This window comes from Cucurbita maxima, unplaced genomic scaffold (genome assembly GCF_002738345.1).
Source record: "Cucurbita maxima cultivar Rimu unplaced genomic scaffold, Cmax_1.0 Cma_Scf00066, whole genome shotgun sequence".
In the NCBI taxonomy this organism is placed as follows: domain Eukaryota; kingdom Viridiplantae; phylum Streptophyta; class Magnoliopsida; order Cucurbitales; family Cucurbitaceae; genus Cucurbita; species Cucurbita maxima.
In genome coordinates, this window is record NW_019272082.1 from 149,001 (window position 1) to 175,428 (window position 26,428).

General features: G+C 33.6%; 1 protein-coding gene, 1 non-coding gene and 1 pseudogene across 2 annotated transcripts; 1 reads left to right on the forward strand and 2 right to left on the reverse strand.

Annotated features, from left to right (window-relative positions):
• Positions 1–434: 434 nt before the first annotated feature.
• LOC111472169 (polygalacturonase-like) lies at positions 435–2,348 on the reverse strand. Its single transcript, XM_023117820.1, has 4 exons — positions 1,905–2,348; positions 1,500–1,789; positions 1,094–1,322; positions 435–736 (listed from the first exon to the last, which is right to left on the reverse strand). Exons 1-4 carry the CDS (start codon positions 2,346–2,348, stop codon positions 515–517), a joined length of 1,185 nt encoding a protein of 394 aa, XP_022973588.1. The 3' UTR covers positions 435–514.
• Positions 2,349–3,750: 1,402 nt separating this feature from the next.
• LOC111472178 lies at positions 3,751–3,856 on the forward strand. The gene has a single exon (XR_002715371.1). It is a non-coding gene; the product is annotated as a Plant small nucleolar RNA R71 (small nucleolar RNA).
• A 15,314-nt stretch (positions 3,857–19,170) lies between these two features.
• LOC111472158 lies at positions 19,171–20,315 on the reverse strand (annotated as a pseudogene).
• Positions 20,316–26,428: the final 6,113 nt, after the last annotated feature.

The following is a 26,428-nucleotide window of genomic DNA, read 5'->3' on the forward strand; positions in this document are numbered from 1 at the left end:
TCCGTTTCGAGCTACCACTCAAGGTTTTAAAGCATGACTACTAGGAAGAGGTTTCCACACTTTTATAAAAAAAATTTGTGTTCCCTTCTATATTGTCCTTTTGAAGCTTCCCCTCAAGTTTTTAAAATGCATTAGGAGAAATTTTACCCCTTTAAAAAATTTTCAAATTTAGCAACTTTTTTCGTTGATATTCCTTTTAAGTTTTTTATGGCTTAGTTGCATTGAATTTAAGGCCAATATTGATTATCTATCTAAGGGGACAATGAAATGAAGTAGAGAACCAATTTAGAGGACAATAAGCTTCTTCACACCAATTAATTACTATATTAAAAATTAATGGTACATTTTTTATGTAGAACATTTTTCGATATTCAAATTCATAAGAGGTCGTGATGTAGAACATTTTTCGATATTCAAATTTATAAGAGGTCGTTTATTAGGTTAAAGCAATAGAACTCCAGTTTCCATCTTTGTAATACGCTACCTAATAGGCAAACACCAAAATTAAGTCCGTCTATTCTAAGCAACTAGCAGGTTCAACCATACCAGAGGCAGTTCCTTTGGCACCTTTGCATGAAGCTTTAGCGATTTGATCATCATAAGTCACTTTAATGTCTTCCAAGGTGAGTCCAGTGCAAGGATTCGTTGGACTACAATCAAATTTGACTCCTATTTTAGTGGCTGATGTTCCTTTGATATCTTCGTATGTTACGTCGCTAATTTTTACTCCCGAATCCTATTCATGCAAACAAGAACAATCAAAATATGACATGAAAATTGAATAAAGACAACTATCTCGAATCTGAAAACCGAAAAAATAAAGCCATAAAAGCTTACAATGATCAAAGTGGATAATATAACACTCTTTTGAAGATATGTGAATGTTACATTGTCCACCACAATTCATTATCTAAAAGTGTAGCCGAAGTAATGCTCCTAATTTAACACACGTCTTGAACAAGATAAATTTCAACTTGTTGAAGATAAAAAAAAAATACGTATGAAATTTAAAATTTAAACTCTATTAATAAAATTTAAAGTTAAATATAATTTGTAAGAAGTTAACATGTCGAGGATTAGTGAGAAAATATACCTGATGGGGGCAGCCTTTGTCATGTGGACAATAATTTTGATCAATTATGATAGGGTTCTTCACATTATCCAAAGTAATGTGTTGAAAATGAATATCCGTAGCAAACCCACTGCTTGGTCTTCCCCAAGACTTAATCCTCACTCCATTCGTAGTCTCGCTAAAAGTCGATGATGTAACTGTCACATTTTTCACTCCAGGTTCATTCGCTGACTTCCCCAAACTCCCAATGCTACAAACACATATTCAACAAACATGGAAATAGTTAAAATCACTATGTTCAAGATAAAAAAATTTCTAAAACATGTTTTTATTCCTTCGACATCTAATTTTATATTTGATTTTATAATCTCAAATATATTTTTCATTCCAACAAAATAATTTTCAAAAATTATTTGTTGTCACCTACCTGATTCCATGCCCAGGTCCACATGTAACACTTTCTATCCATAAGTTGGTGGTCCCTGGACCAATTGAGATGCAGTCGTCACCGGTGCCGATGTTGGAACTGAGGATGGTCACATCTGATGACTCCTGCACATGGATGCCATCAGTGTTTGGACTATCGCCTGGATCCGAGACCTTCACTCCTTGAATGTTCACATTTTGGCAACCGTGCACCACAATGTTAAACATTTGGCTATTAATTGAAGCTAATCCATTGATGATAACATTTTGTGCATTTGTGATTTCAAGATTCTACAAATTCAAAACAATCCAGAGCAAGAATTAATACAATGCATTTTCTTTCAACTTTTCCATAAAGGCAAATTTTTAAATTTTGTTGTATCTAGCCAACTTAAATAATGCATACCCGTGCTCCATCGGGGCAATTATTCCCTGAGTGTTTACAATTCCATATGCCAGAGCCTTTTCCATCAATAACACCGCCATGAATGGAAAGCCCATTTACGTCTTTAAACTCAATCCAAGCTTTAGTTTTAGCTAGAACTTGAATGTCCGAGGAAGCCACAAGAGTGCCATCGATGCGAATAGTAATAGCATTGTTCTTACAAGGCCCATTAAAGCTCCCACTTTGAACGTAGAATGTGCCTATGGGCACGTGAATACTAGCTGGTCCCGTCGAGTCACAAGCCTTGGCCCATGCTGTTTGAAGTACAGGCGAGGCATCGGTCTTTCCATCGGGCTTGGCTCCAAGACTAACGATATCTAAAGTTAATCCATCAGCCAAGGCATGGTTCAAAAGTAGAAGTAGCGGAAGGAAAATAAGAAGCATTAAGGTTTCATAGATAGCCATATCAAATATGTGAAAGAAGAAAAGGAAGTAACTGATGGGAAAACTGAAGAGCTATGGACTAATATTTATAAGCTAATGCTAATGCATGCTTCCTTTTTTGCATGCAAGTAGTTCGATGGATATGATTATCATTTATGGTCCTTTTTCAAATAGTTAAAAATATGTTTTTAAACACTTTTGGGAACTTATTTAAAATTAATTCAAAAAGGGAATGTAATTTTGAAAGTTATTACTAAAATGAAAAGATTTATTTTGACAAAATTTAGGTAACACAGAAAATAAAGAAGGTGTGCATTAAATTTGTAAGAGCGATTTTGAGAAACAAACTGATAATTATTTATTATGGTTGAGTTGTTACTGAAGAAAATATCTTGTTTGAGTCAACTTGCATAGACAATATACAAATAATATTCCATGATTATCATGATTGTATTATCATGATTGTTACCTTTTTTGGATGGTTTCTTTTTCTATTTTGGAGCAACTTCTAAATTTCTTACTACTTTGTATAGTGATCTTAAATAAAATCTCGATAATGATGATTGGTGATACTCAAAGTGATAATGATGACAAAACGCTACCATATACGCAATGTTATAAAAAGTCTTTAACTTTCTATTTGTCAATATATCACACAATTTTCAAATGTAACAAGTTTATGAACTCTATCAACCATATAATGTTTTTATAGTTTATCAATATAGACTTGGGCTATTTTGACCTTTTCTATCACTCATAGGTATTCTTTTTTTCATTTTGGTTAAACTTAATCTTATTATATATTTAGAAGTTGAAGGTTGTTCGAGTCTAAGTCCTTTTTTTTTTTTTTTTATTATTATTATTATTATTATTTTTATTTTTTTTGTAACATTTACCCTTGCATTTAGTTAAATCGAATGTTGATCTTAGTTAGGGATTGAAGTATGATTGAGTTAATAGCATTTCTTTGCTCTTTCTCGTTAAATTGAACTCTTGTGTTTAGTTAGTAGTTGAAGCCTGATCGAGTCAAGTCTATTTTTTTCTCTTTTTAGGCTAAATTGAAACATGTTTTTTATTTAAAGATCCAATTGAGTTAGGCTCATTTTTTATTTTTTTGTTAAATCGAAGCCTATTTTTAATTAGAGATTTAAACCTAGTTACATTTTTTTTGTAAATTTAATGTATGGTATAGTTAGAAGTAAAGGTTTAGTCAAGTTTAGTCAATTCTTTTTCTCTAGGCAGTTAAATTGAATCTTTCCTAGATTGCTCTTCGCATTAGTCCACTGACCATTGTATAGATGCAATTCTTTCTAGGATTTCATAAGTTCATCGTAAGATAGTTGTACTAGCGGAAGCATCTACCACTTGTTTAGTAGCAATATTCAGTCCATTGTAGAAAGTTTTCATTTGGATACAATGGGGAAGTCCATGGTGATGACACTTTCTAAGCATCTCCTTGAATCTCTCCCAAGCTTCACTTAATGTTTAATCTTCAAACGGTTGAAAAACAACAATTTCATTTTTGAACTGTGCATTTCTAGTAGGTGGAAAATACTTGATCAAAATTTTTTCTACTAGATTATTCCAAGAATCAATTTCTAGTGGGTAGCTTGCATTTTCGGCCTGATAATGCACAAATTTAGCACCTCCAAAGTTGGGTTATACTTCGATTGCTCGTTCCCTATTATTTGCTAAATGAATAGTATTAACAAGGATCCTCTAGAGTGGCCATCACTATTATATTTTCAAACTCTTGATTTGGTTGGGTTCCAAGGTCTCCTTGACGTATATTCTATTATGTCATTCTCAACATTGCTCCCAAAACTTTGGTCTAAAGGTTTTCTCTATTTTGGGGTCTATAATACATTTCAAACCTATAGACGGTCATACACCAAATTTCGCAGCAGAAATTTCAGCAACGAAAAAGCTCAAGAAGGTAAAAAAACTAGGAGATGATGTCATACCAAAACCAAGAGATGTCAAACCAAAACCAAGAGATGTCAAATCAATCTCTTGCAAGTGGATTTACAAAATAAAGTGTACCTTGGATGGATCAATCAAGAGATACAAAGCTCAAACTCTAGCCTCAAGAATCTCTCAACACAATGGACTAGAATATGATGAAACTTTTAGTCTAGTCGCGAAGATCACTGCCATACAGTTTCCTCCAACACTTGTGGTAAATAAGGATTGGAAATAATCGTAGATGAATATGAAGAATGTTTTATTTGATAGAGAGTTGGACCGAGAGATTTACGTGAAAAAACCAACTAGATTTGAAAATGGAGCTAGAGTCATTAGTGAGTACATGAAAAGTGCAAAGAAGCATCACTAGCCCAACAGGGTTAAGCCAAATAGTCGAATAGGGTTAAGTTCAACAATTGAAGGAGTCCTTGTATATTTATCTTAGGAAAAGAATTGAGAAGTTTTAAGAATAAATTTTCTACCCTCCACTCTAAATACCTAAATATCTGTAACGACCCGAAATTTTCTACTTAATTTAAGGTCGCTACTGTATACGTACCATAAACATTGAATGCGGAAGACTTCATTTAAATTCCATAAAACATAACCTTTAACTTAAAACACAGCCATGGACTTATGTGTTTCGAAAACATCTTTAAAACGACACAACAAAAGACCTAAAATAAAATAAATAAGCGTTTAAGTTTAAAACATCCTATTCTAGCCCAAGTCTAAGAAAATAAATACCACTATCCTATGCATGTGTCATGATCTCGAGTTGCGATGCCATCGTCAGCAGTATAGAAATGCCTTACCTTAACCTAAAAAATGTAGTAGCACAAGGCTTGAGTAGAGTATTTAAGGAAATACTCAGTAACTGACTCCACTATTGGGGTTAAATGCAACAATCACATGCAATGAAATGATGGGACCTATCTTTCGTTTCGTTTCATTTCGTTTTCCCTACGTGCAAGTATGGGCTCACCAGCTAGTTCGCACACCGCTGGGCCACTATCCGTATCCAGTGGGCATACTCTGGGAGCCCCTTATGTCGGGACCCGTTAAAACTAGTAACCGCTATGCAACGCATAACGATCGTTGTCCTGCCATTGAATGTACGTGTTCGTACCCTCGTGATGGGATAGAGGTATCTCCCAGATGCATGAACACACATAATGCATGAGGTCCCCACTACTTCTACATTTATCATTAATGAACATAATCCCCTGTGACGTTCCATGCTTCATGTTCTTCTCATTTTCAATTTACATTTCATACATATTCCTATCGGGGTTATGATTCCAGACAGTTCACCGTATTTCATGTCATACAATTCATGTTGTTTACATTCAAACATTCCATACTATCATGTCATAACCATTCAAGAACAACATATCGTTACATGCATTACACATCACATCAGACTAAACAACATACATAACATACATTCACGTTTACATGACTACGTACTTAAGCACAATAATCTAGCATACAATGTATCATATCATAAACAAGTCATAACGTAAACACTTCATAGTCATATCGTTCTCAAACTTTCCATAGCCTTAACGTTCTTATACCTATCACAGACATATCATTACATAACGTACCTTAGTCATATCATCACAAGAACGTATCCTAACGCTATCGTTCTATCAATCTATCATAAACCTATCCCTTTCTACCCATAACCTAACCGTATTCTTTCATCAATCTCTCCTATCCATAGCACTCTGGTATGTAACCTAACCTTAACGTTTCATGAACGTATCTTACTCCTATCGTTACATTTCGTTTCACACATATCAATATATATGACACGTGCATAACCACATGACACGCGTCAACATCAAATATAACCATGCCGAAAGTAAGGTCACTTACTTGGCTCGCTTAAGTCGTTGTCACAAATATATCTTTAATGAAAGTTCGATTCCGTCCTTTGAAATCCAAGTCAACCTATATGATCTCATGACATTAGTTTCAGTTTTTAACTCTATAAAATTATTGGTCATAGTAAAATTCTGATATGTTCTGTTAGACAAAATTTAAAGAAGCTCATTGCCCTATGATATTTACTGTTTTATTGTTAAATACTATTCAACAAATTTTTCCTCAGTCTCCTTCCCTCTCTCTCTAATTATTTTCATTCTGTAAATAGGTATATTCTTGTTTTATTGTTAAATCATTTTCAACAAATCTTTCCTCAATCTCCCTCCCTCTCTCTTCAATTGTGTAAACAGATATTATTGGCCAATTTTAAGTCATTGTTTGACTACTATCTTTTAGTTTATAGATCTGTTGAATCTAACCTTATAACCTTATTTCCTATAACTTAAAATGCTAACAAAAATATAATCAATTGTATATGAGATCTGAAGATTTGATCCTAAATTAATTTCTTATAACTATAACTATAAAGAAAAAGGAAATCTGAGATAGGATTTTACGGTGATAACTGAACAAAAATCTCCAATCTGCTTATGTTGAAAGCCATCTTACTTCTAAAATTTGAACATGGTTGTTTTTCTGTTTCTTTTCTTTTGCAGTTGGCTGCGTAAGGATGGGTCGAGGAGAGATATTTTGAGCAATTACCCTACCCATTGATATGATATTGTTTATTTTGAGCATAAGGCTGCCTTGATGTTCGAACAACCTCTCCTTAATTGAGGCTCAACTCATTCTCGTAATTGTGAAATAAAATATATCATTTATTCGACACATAAATTACTACGAATAAGCTTTGATACTGTTTGATTATTGTCGTTAGTAATAATTTCTTCCTTCAAATATGCTTATAATGTGATGGTAAGTGCTAATTGTAGATTCCTCGGTTATATACATGGATTTTGTTCCATGGCCAAAAATAGTGTTGCCTCCTTTAGCTTCCAATAGCCCCTTTCAATTTCTCTAATAAAGTACACTCTTTTTTGTTCAACACATGAGTCACTACTACGCCTATGAAACTCACAACTTCTTTATTTGATACTTGAGAATTCTACTTACGTAGCTACCGTTGAGATAATAACCTCTAAGACTTTTCTTTTGGTTTTCCCAAAATACCTCGTATCATTGGAGATAGTGCCCTCACTCATATATAAATGATTTTTTCCTTAACTAAGGTAGGACTCCAACCATTCTCACAAAACTTAAACCGTATAAATTCATTACCTGATATGCACAAAAGAAAGTGATGGGTTTATAAACCTTCAAATAAGTTCTTTTAATGTTGCTTAAAATTTCTACGGTTAGTTTACATCGCCTACAGTAATGTTTAAGAAATGTTATTGAAGATACAATAGTGTTTCTTAGAATGTCGTGAAAGACTCAACTAATTGAACTATGTTTGTTTAATTCCGGTTTGTTTGGTTGGGGTGTTACAGCAAATCAATTTTCAAATTTCATTTTTTAGTCAAAATTTCATCAGTTTTGTTAGGTTAGAAGTTGAAGTGGATTAGAAAATTAAATACCAATTTAAGTGTTCTAGAAAATCACATCACTACTAAAATTGCCCAAATTAACATGGGAACAAGAAAGAAGAAATATATACATACATATATATATATAATTGTTGGAACAAATTAATGTAATATTATAAAAAAAAAACCATATATTTTCATTTATACTAGTAATTCTTTTAAGTATACAAAGTGGCACCCTATTTCTTAGACATACAATAAACATTAATCTAAATTAAAAGATTAAAAATGGGTTAAATATTTAATAAAGTTTAGTAACCTAATAATTTAAATGAATTATTTAGGCTAATGATACATATATATATATATATATATATATATATAAATAAAAGTTCTCCAAAAAAAAAAAAAAAAACTTAATAGAATTCAATTATAATTTTCAATTCTTAACATTAGTTTCAACTTCAATATTACCTTAAAATATTCAAAACTTAACTGTACACGATTTTTAAGTTTAAATACCAAACAATAGACTTAATTTGGAGGGAATAAAATTGAATAGATATGTCAATTATTTCTTAATTTCAATAATTGGACTACAAGGTGGCTCATCTTTGCGGTCATTTTGTTTAAATTGATATCATCAAGAAAATGGATCTGAAGTTGAATTGAACCTGAAGGAGCAGGCAGGTTCAAAGAATAATTAATAACTCTGACATAGGTCAACCAAGTAAGTGGCTCTACTATCGGTTTGGTTGAAAGAATTGTTTCTGTATGATGACACGTGCCTAGTGGCCTACACGTGTCATATGTGTGATATGCTTTAATATGTGATGTTATATTATGTGTCGTTATATGATATGTCAAATGATATTATAATATAAATGAAATGTCATGTTATGTTACAATAAGCTATGTTATGTTATGAGATGTCATGATGTACTATGATATGTTACATTAGGCAATGATAAGCGATGTGTAATCACCCATAATTTTCTACTTAATTTAACGTCGCTTCTGTATACGTACCATAAACATTGAATGCGAAAGACTTCATTTAAATTCTATAAAACATAATCTTTATCTTAAAACACAACTCTACACATAGCTAATACATGCAGGTATGAGCTCACCAATCAGTTCGCACACCGCTGGGCCACCTTACTTGTCGGGCGAGCATACACTGGGACGCTCCCTAGGCCGGGCACTCGTTAGAACTAGTAACCGTCATTGCAGCGCTATGCAAAACATAACGATTGTTGTCCTGCCATTGGATGTACGCGTCCGTACCCTCGTGATAGAATAGGGGTATCTCCCCAATGGATGAATACACCTAATGAATGAGGTCCCCAATATTTCTATTTTTATCATTAATGAATATAACCCCGCTATCATCTTTCATGCTTAACATGTCATTTCTCATTTTTCAGTCTACGTATCATACATTATCCTAGGGGTTACATTTCATTTCAGTGATATCATGTCATTCATAATATGCTGTATACATACAATTTAGAAAACATAACATCTCCATGCTTTTAACATATCATTTCATAACGTGCAATTCATACAACAATTACCTCAAGGATCATACAAAACAATCTAAAAATAACATATCAATCATAATATATCGTATCATAAACATGTCATATCGTAAATACGTCGTGGTCATATTGTTCCCTAACTTATCATAGTCTTAACGTTCTTATACCTATCACAATCATATCGTTACGTGAACGTATCTTAGTCATATCATCACAGGAACGTTTCCTAACACTACTGTTCTATCAATCTATCACAAACCTATCCCTTTCTACCCATATCCTAACCATATTATTTCATCAATCGCCCCTATCCATAGCGCTCCGATATGCAATCTAACCTTAACGTTTCATGAACGTATCTTACTCCTATTGTTACATTTCGTTTTGTGCATCCTTCTCGTATCCTATCTCAAACATATCCTTGAACACATTGTACCATAATTATTATCATACAATCCACATATTATAACATAATATAAACATATAAGCATACCAATTCACAGATAATTCACACATATCAGGATATATGACACATGCAGAACCACAAACACATGTCAACATCAAATATAACCATGTCAATAGTAAGGTCACTTACCTAGTTAGCTTAAGTCGTTGTCACGAATATATCCTTAATGAAAGTTCAATTCGATCCTTTGAAATCCATACCAACCTATATGAGCCCATGACATCAATTTCAAGTTTGAACTCTATAAAATTATTCTCTAATTTACATTGGTCATTGTTAAAAGTCTTGAAGTGTTACATACATACATACATACATACATACATACATACATACACACACACATATATATATATATATATATATATATATTATATACATATAATATGCTATTTTAGACAAAATTTAATGGAGTTACTTGCCCTTTGATATTTCTTGTTTTATTGTTAAATTTTGTTCAACAAATCTTTCATCTATCTCCCTTCCTCTCTCTCTTAATTATTTTCATTATGTAAATAGATTTTCAATTGTGTAAACAGATATTACTTGCTAATTTTAAGTACATTGTTGGGCTATGATCTTACTGCCAACTAAAATTTTATTGATTCTAACCTTATTTCCTATAACAGGCTAACAAAAATCTAATGAAAATCTGATTATTACAGGTCTGGTAAAATATGAAAGAAGATTCGATGCTAAATTAATTTCTTATTAATTTCTTATAACTATAGGAAAAGGAAATCTGAGATAGGATTTTACCGTAATAACCGACCAAAATCTCTAAATTTGCAATCTGAGTATGTTGAAAGTAAATTTGCAATCTTAGTAGGTTGAAAGTAATTTTACTTTTTCTCATATCTGACCCTTGTTGTTTCTTTTTTGCACTAGGAATAAAGATGAGTTGAGGAGAGATACTTGTGGCAAGGGATGAGAGGTTAGTGGAGAGGAGTGGGAGATTCTATATTTCCTTGAAAAGGGTGCTCAACCTACCGGAACTTTTCATGATATTTTAAAGAAGGCAGGGGTTTTTACATAACTTCACCTTAATCAATAACCGAAATTCCATTAATGAAATAAAAAAAAAAGAGGGCGTGGATAACTTGTATTAGCTTTGGCTAACCTTTTCTTTATTATTTCCCCCCTCTCTTGTTCTATTCATACTACACTTATTACCTTAAAATTCTGTCTTCGATAACGACAAATATATATATATATATATATATATATATATATATATATATTTTTAGTGATAGAAATTGATCTAAGATAATAGAAAAAAGATCAATCAAGTGACTAAATGAACTAATTGGTTCTATAGGATATACTATAAATAAAAACTAGTACATTCCCCCATATCGCTTCCAGTTCATCCTTCCAGTTCATCCTAGAGTGCTTTGAGCTTGGTGAAATATGTTGACAGTGCCATGGTTCCTTGTGACATTATTGCTATCGACTTTTGTATCTGAAAAATTTCTGGAGCATTATTTTGTGAGAATTGATCGTGAAGATCAACCCACATTTGATGAGCTGTCTTGACGTGAATAATGCCTTTAGCGATATCTACTTCAACGGAATGAGTTAACTAAGATATTATCATACTGTTGCACTGATTTTAGAGTTTAAATTCGGTTGAATTTGCATCTTGAGACGGTTCTTTAATTGTGCCATCAATAAAGCCAATTTTCTTTTTGACAATAAAGCATGCATAACTGATTTACTCAATGTTGGTAATTTGTTCCATTTAATTTAATTGGAAGAAGTGAAATATCGTGGTTGATCAGAGTGATGAATATAATAAGGATGTGTCAAATCAACATCCAAATTTTGAAACTGGATTTGATTGCTTCCGCCATAAATGAAAATTTGATATTTAAGAACACCAAGATCGGTGCTCTGATACCATGTTAAGAATGAGAAATAGAAATAGAATTGGAATCGTATGATCTTCATTAATGTTTACAATGTTTAAAAATAGGATACAAACTATCCACTAATAACGATGGAAAATATATATATAACTAAATGTGGTAAATAAGATAAAATATACTTCTAATCAAATCTAAGATAAAATATATTAATAACTAACTCCCAAAAATGAAGAAAAAATATTAACGGATTACTAACATATACTCCTAACTAATTATTACAATATATTCTCCAAATATCATATCTTAATATAAAGTAATTAGTATTTTTTTTTTGTCCTTGGCTCCTAATTATTCTAAAAAAGATTATTAATTCTCCTAATTATTCTAAAAAAGACTATTAATTCTTCAACAAAATTGCTCATACTAAGCCATCGCTCATGGTGTGTGACGAAAAATTACTCTTTTGCCCTTGGTCGACTCTGGCTCAAATTTTCCATTCAATCACCATTTTTCTTAATTTTCCTAAGCTCTGTGATGTGTTCCGAGCATTTTTTTTTTCCTTCTACAGATATTTAAAAATCACACTCTAAAACCTCCAATAAAATCTAGGAACTCGTAAAAGTTAGGAGGATACTTGTCATAAAGAAGTGCGAGTTTGTACTTATTACAGGCTCAATGGTGTACTTTCACTTTAATTAGCCAACGTTAGAAAGTCAGACTTCACACCTTGTAACTATTTTGTGTATACATGCAAAACAAATTTTTATGTATGTCTGTCTAAGATGTCTTAAAAACGCTACTTAGCTTACGAGACATCACTTCAGTCTACGTGTGTATATGCATAACAAATTTTCAAAGATATCATACTTATTATCCTCATATAGACAATTAAGTGGTGAAACTCGTAATTCATGGAAAACTACTATTACTATTTTGTCTACTTTTTAAGGGATCGATTTCATTACTATTGATTTTTATTATGATTGGAATCATTTTAATCCTCGTTTGAGAAAAATTCATATTTCAAATGTGATTTTGTTTTAAAAAGTACCAATGTGAATGATCCACTGCATGCATTATTATATGTATCAAACAATTGAAATTTTCAAACCTAAAACCAAAATGGAGTGAAAAATACGAACTTCAAATGGTTTTGCGAACTTGTACATTGTGAAAAAGATTAGTCTGTTGTTGGAGCACCAAGAGGAGCCGGTTCAGGTTCATCACAAATTTGAGGGTTTTGCTTTCAAAACGGTGGGTTTCACATTCGCACAATCAGACTTGATCGGTCCTTTGTTTCCGCTGTAAGTGAGGTCAATATCAGAAATTTCTACACCTTCTCATGGTAAGGTACTGCTGCAAATAAGTTTGACTGCAACAGGACTAGCCGAATTGTCTCTAATATTTCTGAAACTAAAGTTGCTTATCTTAATTTTTTAAAGAATCTATACATAAGAATTTTTTTTTTTTAAAAATAATCTCGTAGTTGAATTAGTTGAAATGAATTATGAATAATTTAAATACATACCTTTCGGTTGCATTGGTTCCACAGGCAATATTCTTGGTCTATAATAATAGGATTCTTGATGTTTTACACTAGTAGTGCTCAATTTACATTTTGTCACCTAACTCCTATCACGTCTTTTTCCTTAGTGTACTTTCCTAAGCTTCCAATGCTAATGCCATGTCCGGGTCCACAAGTAAAGTAACATTAGTAAAAGTTATTTTCTTGTTACTGTCTCCGACAAAAACACAATCATCTCCTATTGCAATTTGTGTATCGAGAATGTAAATCTATTCTAAATTGTTCATGTGAATTCCATCAGTATTGGGGCTTTCATCTGGTGCAGTAATTGTCACGTGTTGAAAAGCTTGATTCTTGCAACCAAAAGATTGATTGGAAATTCTTACTATCTAATGAAGTTATATCCTTCGCTATTGTATTTGTATTGAATTGGCAATCAAATGTAACTTCAAATTCTAGTTAAAAAAAAAAACTTTAAGTTGAAACACTACCTACATTGGAAAGTTTGGTACATATTTTCTTTAACTGGCCATCATTCTTTTTCCCTTCCCAACCTGTATTTCCTTGGCCATCAAAAATTTCTGTGCCTGACCATGTTAATTGATCTAACATATTGAAAAATGATCCATCCTTCTCCTTCTGGGTGGGAAGGAGCTTGTAATGTCCCTTCGACATGAACGACCGTGTAGGTTGGATTGGCTTAATTGATAAACACCTTTTGGAACCAACCCTTTATTGGGAGTCATCGACTCACACGCTTCCTTCCATGCATATGCTAAGACCTGTAAATTTAATTGTTTCATAAGATAAAAAGCCTTTCTATAAATTAATTTTTTTTATCAATATACCTACCGTGTAATGTCATCAGGTTTGGCACAATACTTGGTGACATCAAAAATGAATCGACCATTCGCAATTGATGCTAATAATAACAACGAAGGTAGTAATGCTACAATTATTGATCTCAATCCCATCTTTTTTTTATTTTAGTATAATTTTTCAAACTTAACTACAAGTAAAACTACTTGACATGATATCTAATGTAACACTCGAGTAAAGAAACGATACATAAATGAACTGAAGGCATATTTGAATGAGAGCGATCATGAATATATAATGACTAAAAAAACATAAATGAATTGAAAGTCACCCCTATAACAATAAGGTGTCATCTTTCTTTTTGGTGGCTCAATCATAAGAACTTCAAAATTAAGTATGCAATTCTATGTTGGAAATTTTACTCAGATACATGTGAGTGAGGACAAAACATACTTACTACCAATATAAACTTTTTTTTATATTTGCACATATTTTAATGTATATATTATCATAATTATTTAATTTCATAATTATTTTTGTATTATTCATTCTCCATTCAAGTAGGAACTTATTAAAATATATATTGAAATTAAATTTTAATTCAACTTTCGAGACTAAATTTACATATTTTACCTCAGAGCAGAAAAAATTAAACCAATAATTGGAACAACTCAAACCAACTAAACTCAATATTTTATATTTGGATTAAGTTGAGTTCGTTGTATAGTAAAAATTACTTGGGTTAAATAAAATTTACCATCCAAATGCTATTGGATGGAGACCAAAAAAATGTCTCAACTCGACTCAACATGAATACTCCTATCCATTTATAAATTCACCGACAGACAAACGTACATAAATATGATTATATCTAAATACTCTACTTTAAAGATTGTTATGAGAATTAAGATCATTTGACATTTGTAATTGGTATCAGTAATGCGTTATGATTTGTGAATGTTTGATATTTGAATTTTATGAGATTCTAGTTATTAATGTAATATCTAGAAAAATATAATTTTTTAAACGATTAAAAAAACAAGAAGGCAACAAAGATGTAACACCCCAAAAATGAAAAGAATTAGATCCAACAAGAATAAGCGGCCCATGTAAGACCAAACGATCAAAAGGAGAGAAATTAAAGGATTAAGCTAAGGATGATGATCTCAAGCAAGTCATTTTTATACTCTAACAAGTAATGTTAAGGAGTTTAAGACCTATGGAAAAAGGATTGGAAAGTAAAAGCAGGTGAAAAGGGCAAAAAGATCATTTTTCCAGTTATTAAGGATCTTCCCGGATTTTTTTGTTCCTTATCTAAAAAGAATTTCAAGATGCTCCAGAAGGGAAAAAAATGACCAACATGAGATGAAGGGTTTTTAGAAAAATTATGGATTTGTCAGGAAAAATAATACTAAAATATTCGAAAAGTGCGCAAATTACCATAATACCCCTGAAAGAATAGATCATTACGGAATTGCCCCTCTGATTAGAATTAGAGCATCTATAGTGACCATTTGAGAAATATCTCTCGAAACTCAAATCTCAGTCGTTAGATCTTGCCCAAATTTGGATAAGATCTAGAAAACGGACAAATCATCACATCCAACGGCTGGTATTAAAAAATAAAGTCGGTAAAGTCTTGATCAGAGCGGTTTTTCTAACGAATTATCTAGAACGTTCAATCTCCCAATCACGACAATTATGGAGCTTTCAATGTTGGTTTAAGTTTCTCCTATAGAGTCCGAAGTAGGGGCAACAATATGGAACAAGACTTGAGCAAGGTCGAGCACCCATTCGAGAGTTATGAGCATTTAGATTGTGGGTCTCCTATTTTCAGGTTTCTTCTAAATTCGAGAGCAATTCTCCACCATTCCTCCTCAAACTTATTCCTATAGTTTCTAAACAAGATCAACCACAATTTCTATGAATGAATCGAGAGCTAAAACGTCATAGAACAAGATACCCAAGAGATCGAAAATCCGATGTTTTGGGTGAGTTGCATACCGAGAATGATTTCTCAAAATTAAGGACCCACACTCAAAGACGTTCCTCCAAACCAATTCTTATAGCATAAGGAAAGGATATGGAAGTGGTTCCATGAAGAAATCGGGCCTTGAAAACCCCTAGAATCGACTACTCGATAAGAAATCCCCTGTTTTAGCTCCGGCAAGGAATCCCAAGCTCTTCCTTGTAACACTGTCGTTAAGTTTCATGAAGAAATCGAGGGGAGAAACAAAGATATCGGGGCTGTGGAAGGCCACTTTCAGACAGCGGCACAAAGGACGTGCGCGTCTTCTTCTTGTCCAGGGGAAGAAGACGATGACGTGGCCGGTTCAAGTCAACCCAAAATCTGACCTTCCCTCGACATTTCTCAATTTTAACCCTCTTCCAGACCAGTTCTCATGACAAACCTTATGGTTCCAGAAACTAGACACAATAAGGAGTCTATGGAAGAAAATGTGAAGTAATTTGGATACCGGAAGCTCAAGAACGGAGGTCCCAAATGTTGAAGATGAGGTAAGTAGTCACCTTTGACTTTTCTTAAGAAATACTTGTAGGAATCGCTTGGATTTTCACATGAACCCCAAACCAAGTATGACACAAGGATATATGAAAGAAAAATCCAAAGAACCATGAGTTAAGGCTCTAAACCGACCAAATTATTTAGGATTGAAGGAACGTTAAGATAACTCACTAAATGAGCTCTAATGCCTATGAAATTTTATTACTGAGCATAACATATCATGTTAAGGTTATGTATGAAACTTGGAAGTCATTGGATAAGGATAAGTAGGTAAGCCAAGAAATGAGAAAAAATGACCATAATGCCCCTAAGGATACCTACCTACGGTTCGTGACCTAGATGACCTCCAAATGCTATGAAACTCTAGAGTAGATCTTATTTTATGATGCTTGATGAGGAAATGAAGTTTTAAAGCCATTGTAACTCGTTAAGTAGAAAAACCAAGAATTTGGGATAATATGACCATAATGCCCCTAAGGAAGACTACCTACGGGTTAAGTCCTAAATGACCTCCCAACATTATGAAATGTTGTATGAATCCTTATCTCAAGAGGTTGTATAAGGAAATGAAGTGTGGGAGTCATTAGAAAACGTTAGGTAGCGAAACCAAGATATGGAGAAAACGTATATCATGAACCAGGCAACTTTACCTCCTAGGATGACAAAAGAGGTATCCATAAATTAAGAGATTCCCCACAAATACCCTTGGTTGCTAATAAGATTCTAAGTGCAGAAGGTCACGTTGGGCTATTCCTAAGAACTTTGAAGTTCCAAGCTTGACCCAAGACGTTATGCATAAACCTAGGATTCCCAAGATGGTGCAAGGCATGAGTGAGACTTGAAATAGAAGTAGCACGTGGGTGAAGTATTTTAAGAAATAGTTAGTAAGTGACCTCACTACTAGGGTTAGATGCAACACAATCATGAGTGAGACCTATCATTTTAGTCTATATTCCTTAGGCGACTATCCTAAACGGGCCAATTGGATGTGTATTTTTCGTTCTACACATGGTCCACACGTACGAGTATGAACCCACTATTCGGGTGAGCATTCTCTGGTAGCTGTTGATGCCGGACACCCGCTTAAGAATAGCGACCATGACAACATTAGGATAAATATAATGACTGTTGTCCTCCGTAGCCGTCGCAGCATTATGATAACCATAATGATTGTTTTCCTACCTCGTAACGAATGTGTCCGTACCATCGTAAAAAGGGAGTATTCCCCGATGCTTGTGCACACAATGATGCATGAGGTCCCAATATATATTTTTTTTCATTTCCATTATCATTTAATACAACCCCGCTAGCATCTTCCTTCATATTATATCATTTCTTAAATCGTTTATCATATCATTTATCGTATCTTGCATGGGTATGTCAAGGTTGTATTTCATGCTAGTTTGTCGTTTTGCATGTCAATCATATTATTCATGTCAACATATATCATAATATTTACATGTTTTCAGACATAACAATCCACATAATGCACATATCATATCATACGTAAATCATAACAATCACATAGCATATCCCGAGCGTCTCTTCCACATATCTTATCATAGATATATCAATTTCATCAAACTTATCGTTCTATAACATATATCATATCATTCTCATAACAATCACATAGCATATCCCTCGAAATTTGTAAGAACCTTATAGATGAGTGGAGTTAACGGTTGAACAACACATTTTCAAATCTAGTTGAAAAAGGTGGACAGAAATTACCCGGAGGTGGGTAATTTTCCTTTCCTTTCCTTTTCTTTTTTCAACCCCTACCTTATATAGTATATAGACTAACAATTTCATAGATGATTAATGAAGAAATGAAAGTTAATTATATAATATGATAAACATGTGGGAAAAGCATGTGAATAAGAAAATGAAATAAGATAAAGAGTTTGAATGAGTATTAAGAGGACAGAACATAAACTTCGTTATATATTATACGCTAAGATTTTACGCCATTGACATACCCAATATATTGGTTCATCCAATCACACATAAACCTTAAGGATTAAGAAAAATTAAATGTTTTTAATTGAGAAAGCAACAAACATACTAGTGGAATAGCAATAATCCATAATCTTTCTCTTCTCTTCTCTTCTAATCAATGTGTTTGAACACAGCCATCATGACTTGCAAACACAATCTTTTTCTCTTCTCTTCTCATGTGTGATGTGTTTTGTGTAACTGTTCAAGCCCATCGCTAATAGATATATTGTCTGTTTTAAATTTTTCCTTTCGAGCTTCCAGTTTTAGTCTATTAGGGAGAGATTTCCACACCCTTATAAAGGGTGTTCGTTCTCCTACCCAGCTGATGTGAGATCTCACAATCCACCCCCTTCAAGGTCCAGCATGCTCGCTGGCACTTGTTTCCTTCTCCAATCAATGTGCGACCCCCCCAATCCATATCCCTTCGGGGACCATCATCCCTACTGACACATCGCCCGGTGTCTACTTTAATACCATTTGTAATGGTCTAAGCTCAACGTTAGCAGATACTATATTCTTTGGACTTTTCCTTTCAAATGTTCCCTCAAACATTTTAAAATGGTCTGATAGGGAGAGGTTTTCACACCCTTATAAAAAGTGTTTCATTCTCTTTTCCAACCGACTTAGTATTTAGTATCTCACCTTTCATAATTCGTTTGAAGTTGAATTTGATTTCATGAAAAGTTGTTTCATTACATCTAGAAAACTTAATGTTGACTCTTGACACGACTGCCCATAGTGGGTTGCTAAGACCACAACCTCAACCTTCGAACTTGTATCGATATCATAAAATATTATATAGTTCTCTGATTTCCCTACAAACAACTTGATGGCTGAACTAAGCCAGCAGCAGTTCCATCAGCATTGCTACAAGAAGCTTCAGCCGCGTCATTCTTGTAACTCTGCTTCACATCCTCGAGCGTTATCCCCCTGCATGGAAACTTCGAGCTACAATCAAATTTCAACGCAACTTGAGTGGCTGATGTTCCATGGATGTTTTGATAACTCACATTGCTAATTTCGACTCCAGAAACCTATTCGTAAGTGAATGAAATAAGATTTCGATACAGACCTGTCCCGGACAACCTTTGTTGTTGTTGGGGCAGTAATTTTGGTCGATGATAATAGGACTTTGGACATTATTCATTATAATATCTTGAAAAAGAAGGTTTCTTGCAAACCCTTTGCTTGGCTTTCCCCATGTTTTTATTCTCACACCATTTTGAGTATTTGTGAACGTAGCTGTTTTCACTGTCACGTTCTAAACGCCATCCTCCTCCACATCTTTTCCTAAACTCCCAATGCTGTACCGACCAAACCAAACAAATTGATATCACTAACGAAGCATATGGAGCTCAAAAAGTTTATTAAACTTTGAAAACAAGTACCTAATTCAGGTCCACAAGCAACCTTCTCAATGGATGTACCAGGACTTACTGAAATGCAATCATCGCCCGTACTAATGCTAGACGAGACGATGGTGACTTGTGAAGATAGCGCTACGTGAATGCCCTACGTTTTCGGACTAATGCCAGCGGCCGAAATCTTGGTTCCTTGCATTTTTACATTTTGACTTCCGTTGACTACTATGTGAAACATTTGACTATTGATTGACGTCAACCCACTCAGCATTATGTTTTTTGAATTGGAAAATTCCAATGAATGTACGGACAAATAAAAAAAAGAGGAAAATCATTGTTCTCATAAAATTACATATATATATATTATTTACCGTGGCTCCAAGGGGACAATTCTTGTGTGAATTTTTGCAATCCCATAATCCATCTCCTTGACCATCAAGAACGCCGCCAAAGACACTAACTCCATCAACATGTCTAAAAATGTTCCAATTTTCGACGCCATAGTCGGAGGGAGCGACGAGCGTGCCATCGACGTGTAGGGTGATGTCCTTATTACTACAAGGGCCATTGAAAATTGTAGTTGAGAGATAGAATCTTCCCTTGGGAATGTAAATTGTGGCAGCAGTCGAAGCATGACAGGCACTAGTCCAAGCTGCCTCGAATGCCTTAGACGTGTCGACTTTGAAGTCGGGTTTGGCTCCAAAATCAACGACGTTAAAGGTGGTCGAGGAAACAGAGAAGAAGAAGAAAAAGAGATTTAAAAGAATGAATGAGGTTGTGGGGAAGTTGTATGGGTTTGAAGGATTTATATAAATGAGAGTTTTTTTTTTTTTTTTTAATCTTTGAAAATTAAGGCTTAGAACGAGTTTTCTTATTTTAAGGCTTTGATCACGAGTACTTGGTGGAGTGAAATGACGGATATGCCCTCACATGACTCTTTAACGCTTGGCGATTCATTCCCGCTATGCGCGCCATAATGTCGAAATAATTCGGATAAATAAAATATTTTCTTAAAATGTAAATTAAGATTTAAATATACTACTTTATTTTTGTACTTAAAAAAAATTATTCTTAAATTTATTTTTAAATTTAAACCGTATTTAATAAATTTTGAAATTTTAATTTATATCAAAATATTTTTTTTAAAGGTAAGTTTTTTAAGATTTTTTTTAATTACCTTTCTCATCCCTTACAAGTGTAATATAATGACGTAGTTAAAGATCACATGTGAAAATAATAATGAATAAAGTTATTTTTATTGAAATCGTTTTACTTCTGTAATTGTGGTGATGATGCAGAGTGCCAATCTGACCTTTTTTTAATTTTAAAATTTCTTCAAATATAATCTTCCCGAGAAATTATTTTAATGTTATATTCACGCCGTCACTTTATTAATATTTAAATATTTAATTTAGTATTTGATATTTATATTAACATCCCTTTTAAAATTTTAGTATATGGTCGGACGAAAGAAAAATATATATATATATATGATAATTGATATACTTTTTGGTTTACTTTGGATTAGGAAAAGAAAAAGGGGGTAGGACGGTAATTTCGCAAAGTGGGAGAAATATGGAGACGAAAAAAGGGGAACAAATGGAACGGAAAATGTGGAAGGGCGTAAGAGGCGGAGATAAAAACGGAGACGAAATCGGCGGTGTCGTTTCATGCCCTCCGAATTAAATACCAATTTTACCATTCCGACATGTCGTCTTGTCTTCGACCTAATTCTTGGGAATTGTTGTAGGTAGGCGTAAGCATTTTACGTTTGCTTACCTCATTTTCTTTTGCCATCATTATTACTATTACAAATTATTGATTAATTTAATTTTTATTTCTCTTTTTTTTTTCAATTAATTAATTAATTTATTTATTTATTTATTTATAGGGTTTTAAAATTGTTAAGTCTTATAATTGATTTCTAGGTTTATTTTTAAAATAAAATTAATTTTTTTATTTTTTATATTTTGAATTTTGGAATTTCTTTTAATGTTTTATCCACAATTTTATTTCCATATTTTAGTATAAATTTAATATCTTAATATTATAGAAATCAGTGAATTTACATATAGTTTTACATTATTTATGGATAAAAATTAATGGATGAATTTATAATCCATTCCAATTTGATAAAATGGTAAGTTTGAGGTAAAAATGGATAAAAGATATTAAGTTGAGAGGTAATAAATGAGATTTTGTTTCTATTAAAAATACTATAATAACGTTAAAATTTCAAGGGAGCGAGTTTGTTGTCTAGGCTAGCTATTGAGTGGTCCCTTGCCACCTCTCAAGACATGTTTATAATGTAACGGCCCTACTTAAAAGACCTTTGGTCATTTCTACAAGACAATGACACCTAATAGCCTTGACATCTTATCTTATTTTAGGTCAAGTTTGATGGTACTTTTCCTATATACCTACCGCTTGGTAGGGGCGCTATAAGGTCTAACCTAAGTCATTGATAATGCTAATGATGTATCGAGGAGATGGGAAATAGAGGCTTTGGTGATATTATTTACACCGCTAGTTGGCTTCATAAACTTTCTTAGTCTTCTTTAGGTGTCATTCTTCGGCATAGTATATAGTTCAAAATTTTCATTATTCGGCATTTCAGACATTCACAGATATCATACATAACATGCTTATCATTTCAACTTATTTTTCAGATATATAAAGTAGTGCATGCTTGCATGCTAGCATTTCTTAGAGATCCTTACAAGTACTACTCAAATGAATTCAACTGGCTACTTACATGGTCGTGCATGTGTTGCCTACTCCCGTTTCTCACTTGCTCAGTGTTCTAAATCTCCAAAAATTCCATTGCCTAGCCCCAATTCAAGTTATAATAGGCTTATCATTAAAATGAAACCAAAACGTTTAAACAAATGTTGTATGAGTGAAAAAATACCTTACACATGCCCCACAAGCGGCTAGTGAGGCTTCTACACCGCAATTACAACACCCGAGTTTGACACACATCTCATCCACAGTGAGCACATCGTCGCATCGAGCTTAGAAAAATACATCCAACGTTTATTTTTCTTCTATTTATGTATGGCAAACGTGTATCCTTTCTATAATCTTAATTGTTGGGAGCTTGCTTTCGAATCCTAGTTTTGGTAAAGCATTTACCTGTCAGGAAACTCAAAACTCTCCCGCAAGTATCCTTAGGTCGGCATTTGAGGTCTTGCTTGTTCAGTTTTAGCTCATTCTTTTTATTGCAGGTCTGCTTATTCTTTTATCTCTTAACAAAATCCAACAATTTGAAACTAAAAAAGGAAAGGTAAGAAGGCTACCTTCTTGGCTAGGGTGTTGTAGATAAGGTCTCTAACCCTCTAAACTGAGGATAAAAAGGAAAGAGAAGCTGGAAACTGAAGCTAGTGAGTGACCCCTCTTCTTCAATGAATATCTTTGTGTCTAATAATCTATTTTGAATGAAACAAATTCCTAGACCTTCATGGATGTCAAGGACAAAGAACATGAGAGGATCATTATAGAGGGTTGGTAACTCGAGTTTCAGGCGCTTGGAGGTAGGTCAAACATGTCTCATTCTTATCCATATGAAGAAGATGATAACATGGACGAATCAATTGATCCGGTCACGCCTTAATTTGTTGGACCCCTCTCAATTTTTAGCGTAGTTAACCCTCTTTAACAGGTTTGATTCAGTCCAAAAGATATTTTCAAAACATTTTCTTAAGTGGGTAATTGTAGGGATTGCTTGAAAATGCCCTAGAAAATTAAGTTTACTTAGTATTACGAGAATATGGAAAGATTACGATAAGAACCACATATAAGGACCTTGGGTAAAAATTGAGAAAAAATCGAGGGAAGGTCACGGTTTGGTTAAACATGTCTGATTCAGTTGAACCGGCCACGCCATCGTCTTCTTCATTTGGACAGGAAAGAAGACGCACATATTTTTGTGCGCCATTGTTTGGAACTTTCCTCCTCCAGCTCCACACACAGCGTTTCTCCCCTAGATTTCTTCATGAAATTTAAAGATAGTGTTATAAGGAAGAGCTAGGGATTGATTTCATACCTTCTCGTGGATCGTAGCCTAAGATATTTGCCTTCAAAGTTTGTCAAAAATTTGATTTCTTGCGGGAGTTAGAAACATAGGATTTCTTATTGGGTAGCCAAATTTAGGGGTTTTCAGGGCTCGACTTGTTCATGGAATCTCTTCCTTATTCTTCCCTCAAGCTAAAAGAATTGATTTGGAGGGACGTCTTTCAGTGCAAGACCTTAATTTTGAAAAATCATCCTCGATCTGCAACTTGCCCGAAAATGTGAAATTTTCTTTTTTTGGGTAGCTCGTTCTATACGTTTTAACTCTCAATTCCTTCATCAAAGTTACTCAACTTGATCCTATGAAGCTAAAAGTTTGCTTAATTTTAAGATAAATGGATCATAGGAGGAAATTCGATACTTATCCCCAAATTCTACCCAAAACTAATTTTCTTCAATCGGGCACATTCTATGGAAACACTCCTTGGAAGTGCAGAAAGTGATTGGGATTGGTTTCACTCTACAAATTGGCTTGTATCCTCGGATTGGATTTTCAAGCTTTCTTTGAAGTTCTTTAATGGCGACCTCTATTGGAGGAATAGGTTTTGAGCTCTTTCAGTGCTCAATTCCTTCGTAGAACTTGTGGGTAATCTTGTTTAGAAGCTGTGGAAACAAGTTTGAGGGAAAATGATGGATAATTGCTCTTGAATTTGGAAGAAATCCAAGAGTAGGAGACCTAAAATCTAAATAACTATTACTTGTGATTGGGAGATTGATTCAACTTGTTTCTTGTTCAATACTATTGCCCAACTTTAGAATTTATAGGGAAAGTTTAAACCGACGTTGAAACCTCTAGAATTGTCGTGATCTAGAGAATGAATATTCTAGATTATCCATCGAAAATATCCTCTCCGATCAGTGACCTCCAATTTGAATTCTAGCATTTGGATGTGATGAGTAGTGTGTTTTCTAGAAAATACTCAAATTTTATGAAAATCCAATAGTTGGATATGAATATTGGGGGGATTTTTTTTTATGACTGTCCACGGTCCGTCGTGATCTGATTTTCTGATCTGTGATATTTTCGTAATTATCTTGAAGTTCATGAGCATTTTGGTCTTTTGTCATTTTCTGAATAGTTTACTATTATTTTTCTCTAAAAATCTAAAACTTTAGTAAAAATGCTTAATCCTTTGCTGGCCATTGTTTGGTTTGTGAGTATCATAAGAAATTAAATTTTTCAAAACTTCCTTAAAATTGAGAAAATGACATTTTTGTCCTTTTGCTTATTTTTCTCCCTTTTAAATCGTTCTTCAAACCCTTAAATCCTTGAAATTACTTATTAGGTTATAGAAATGAATTGTTTAAGATTTTTTTCCTTCATTAAATCCCTTAATTCCTTTCCTTCGATTCTTTAAATTTTACATGGGCCACTTAATCTTATTTCGGGTGTTACAAGAGATTTGGGACTACACAGGTAGTTAGCTTTAGACAAAGGCTCCTATTGAGAGTAGAAACGGTCAAGGATAATGTCGCATCTCATAAATCAGTCTTGGATGAGACTTGAAATTATACAAGTAGATGGTTGAGAATGAGTGCACCTATTAAGTGTAGGAACAAGACAAAAGGTTGAGACAAAATAGCAAGGTCAAATTTGCCAAAAATGAAAAATAAAATTGTAGCGACCCAAAATTTCTACTTAATTTAAGGTTTCCACTATATACATATCATGGACCTTAAATGTGGAAATACTTCATTGAAACTTTCATAAAAGATCACATTCATCGTAAAATACAACCATGAACTTACGTGTTTTAAAAACACCTTTAAAACGATACAAAAAAAGACTAAATGAAATAAATAAACATTTAACTTAAAAACATCCTATTCTAACCTAAGTCTAAAAAAAAATGCGACTATCCTATGCATGTGCCATGGTCTCAAGTTGTGATGTCGTCAACCATACAGGAATGTCTTGCCTTAACTTGAAACAGAAGTAGCACATGACTTGAGTATTTAAAGAAATAGTCAAATGACCCCACTATTGGGGTTAAATTCAAGAACATGTGAATACAATGACGGGATCTATTATAACATTTTATTTTTCTATGGTACTCTCCTAACGGGCAGCTTGGATGTGTACCTACACACGACCCACATGTGCGAGTGTGGACCCACCAGTCGTTTTGCGCACCACTGTGCCCCTTTCCTTATCGGGCGAGCATGCTCTGGTAGGTCTCTTTGTCGGACACCCGTTAGAAGTAGTAGCTGTCACGGCAACATTATGTAAAATATAATGATCGTTCTTCTGCCTAATAGTGTACGTGTCTGTACCATCGTGAAGGAACAGGGGTATCCCTCAATGCATGAGCATGCGTTAATGCATGAGGCCCCAATATTTTTCCATTTTCATTATCTTTTAATACAACCCCGCTAGTATTCCGTACATATTGTATCGTTTATCATATTATTTCTCATATCGTTTATCATATCATTATCATATCTTTTATGCATACGTCGGGGTTGTATTTCATCCTAGTTCGTCGTTTTGCATGTCAATCATATCATCATTCAGATTACATAAATATGTCATATCATAACGTT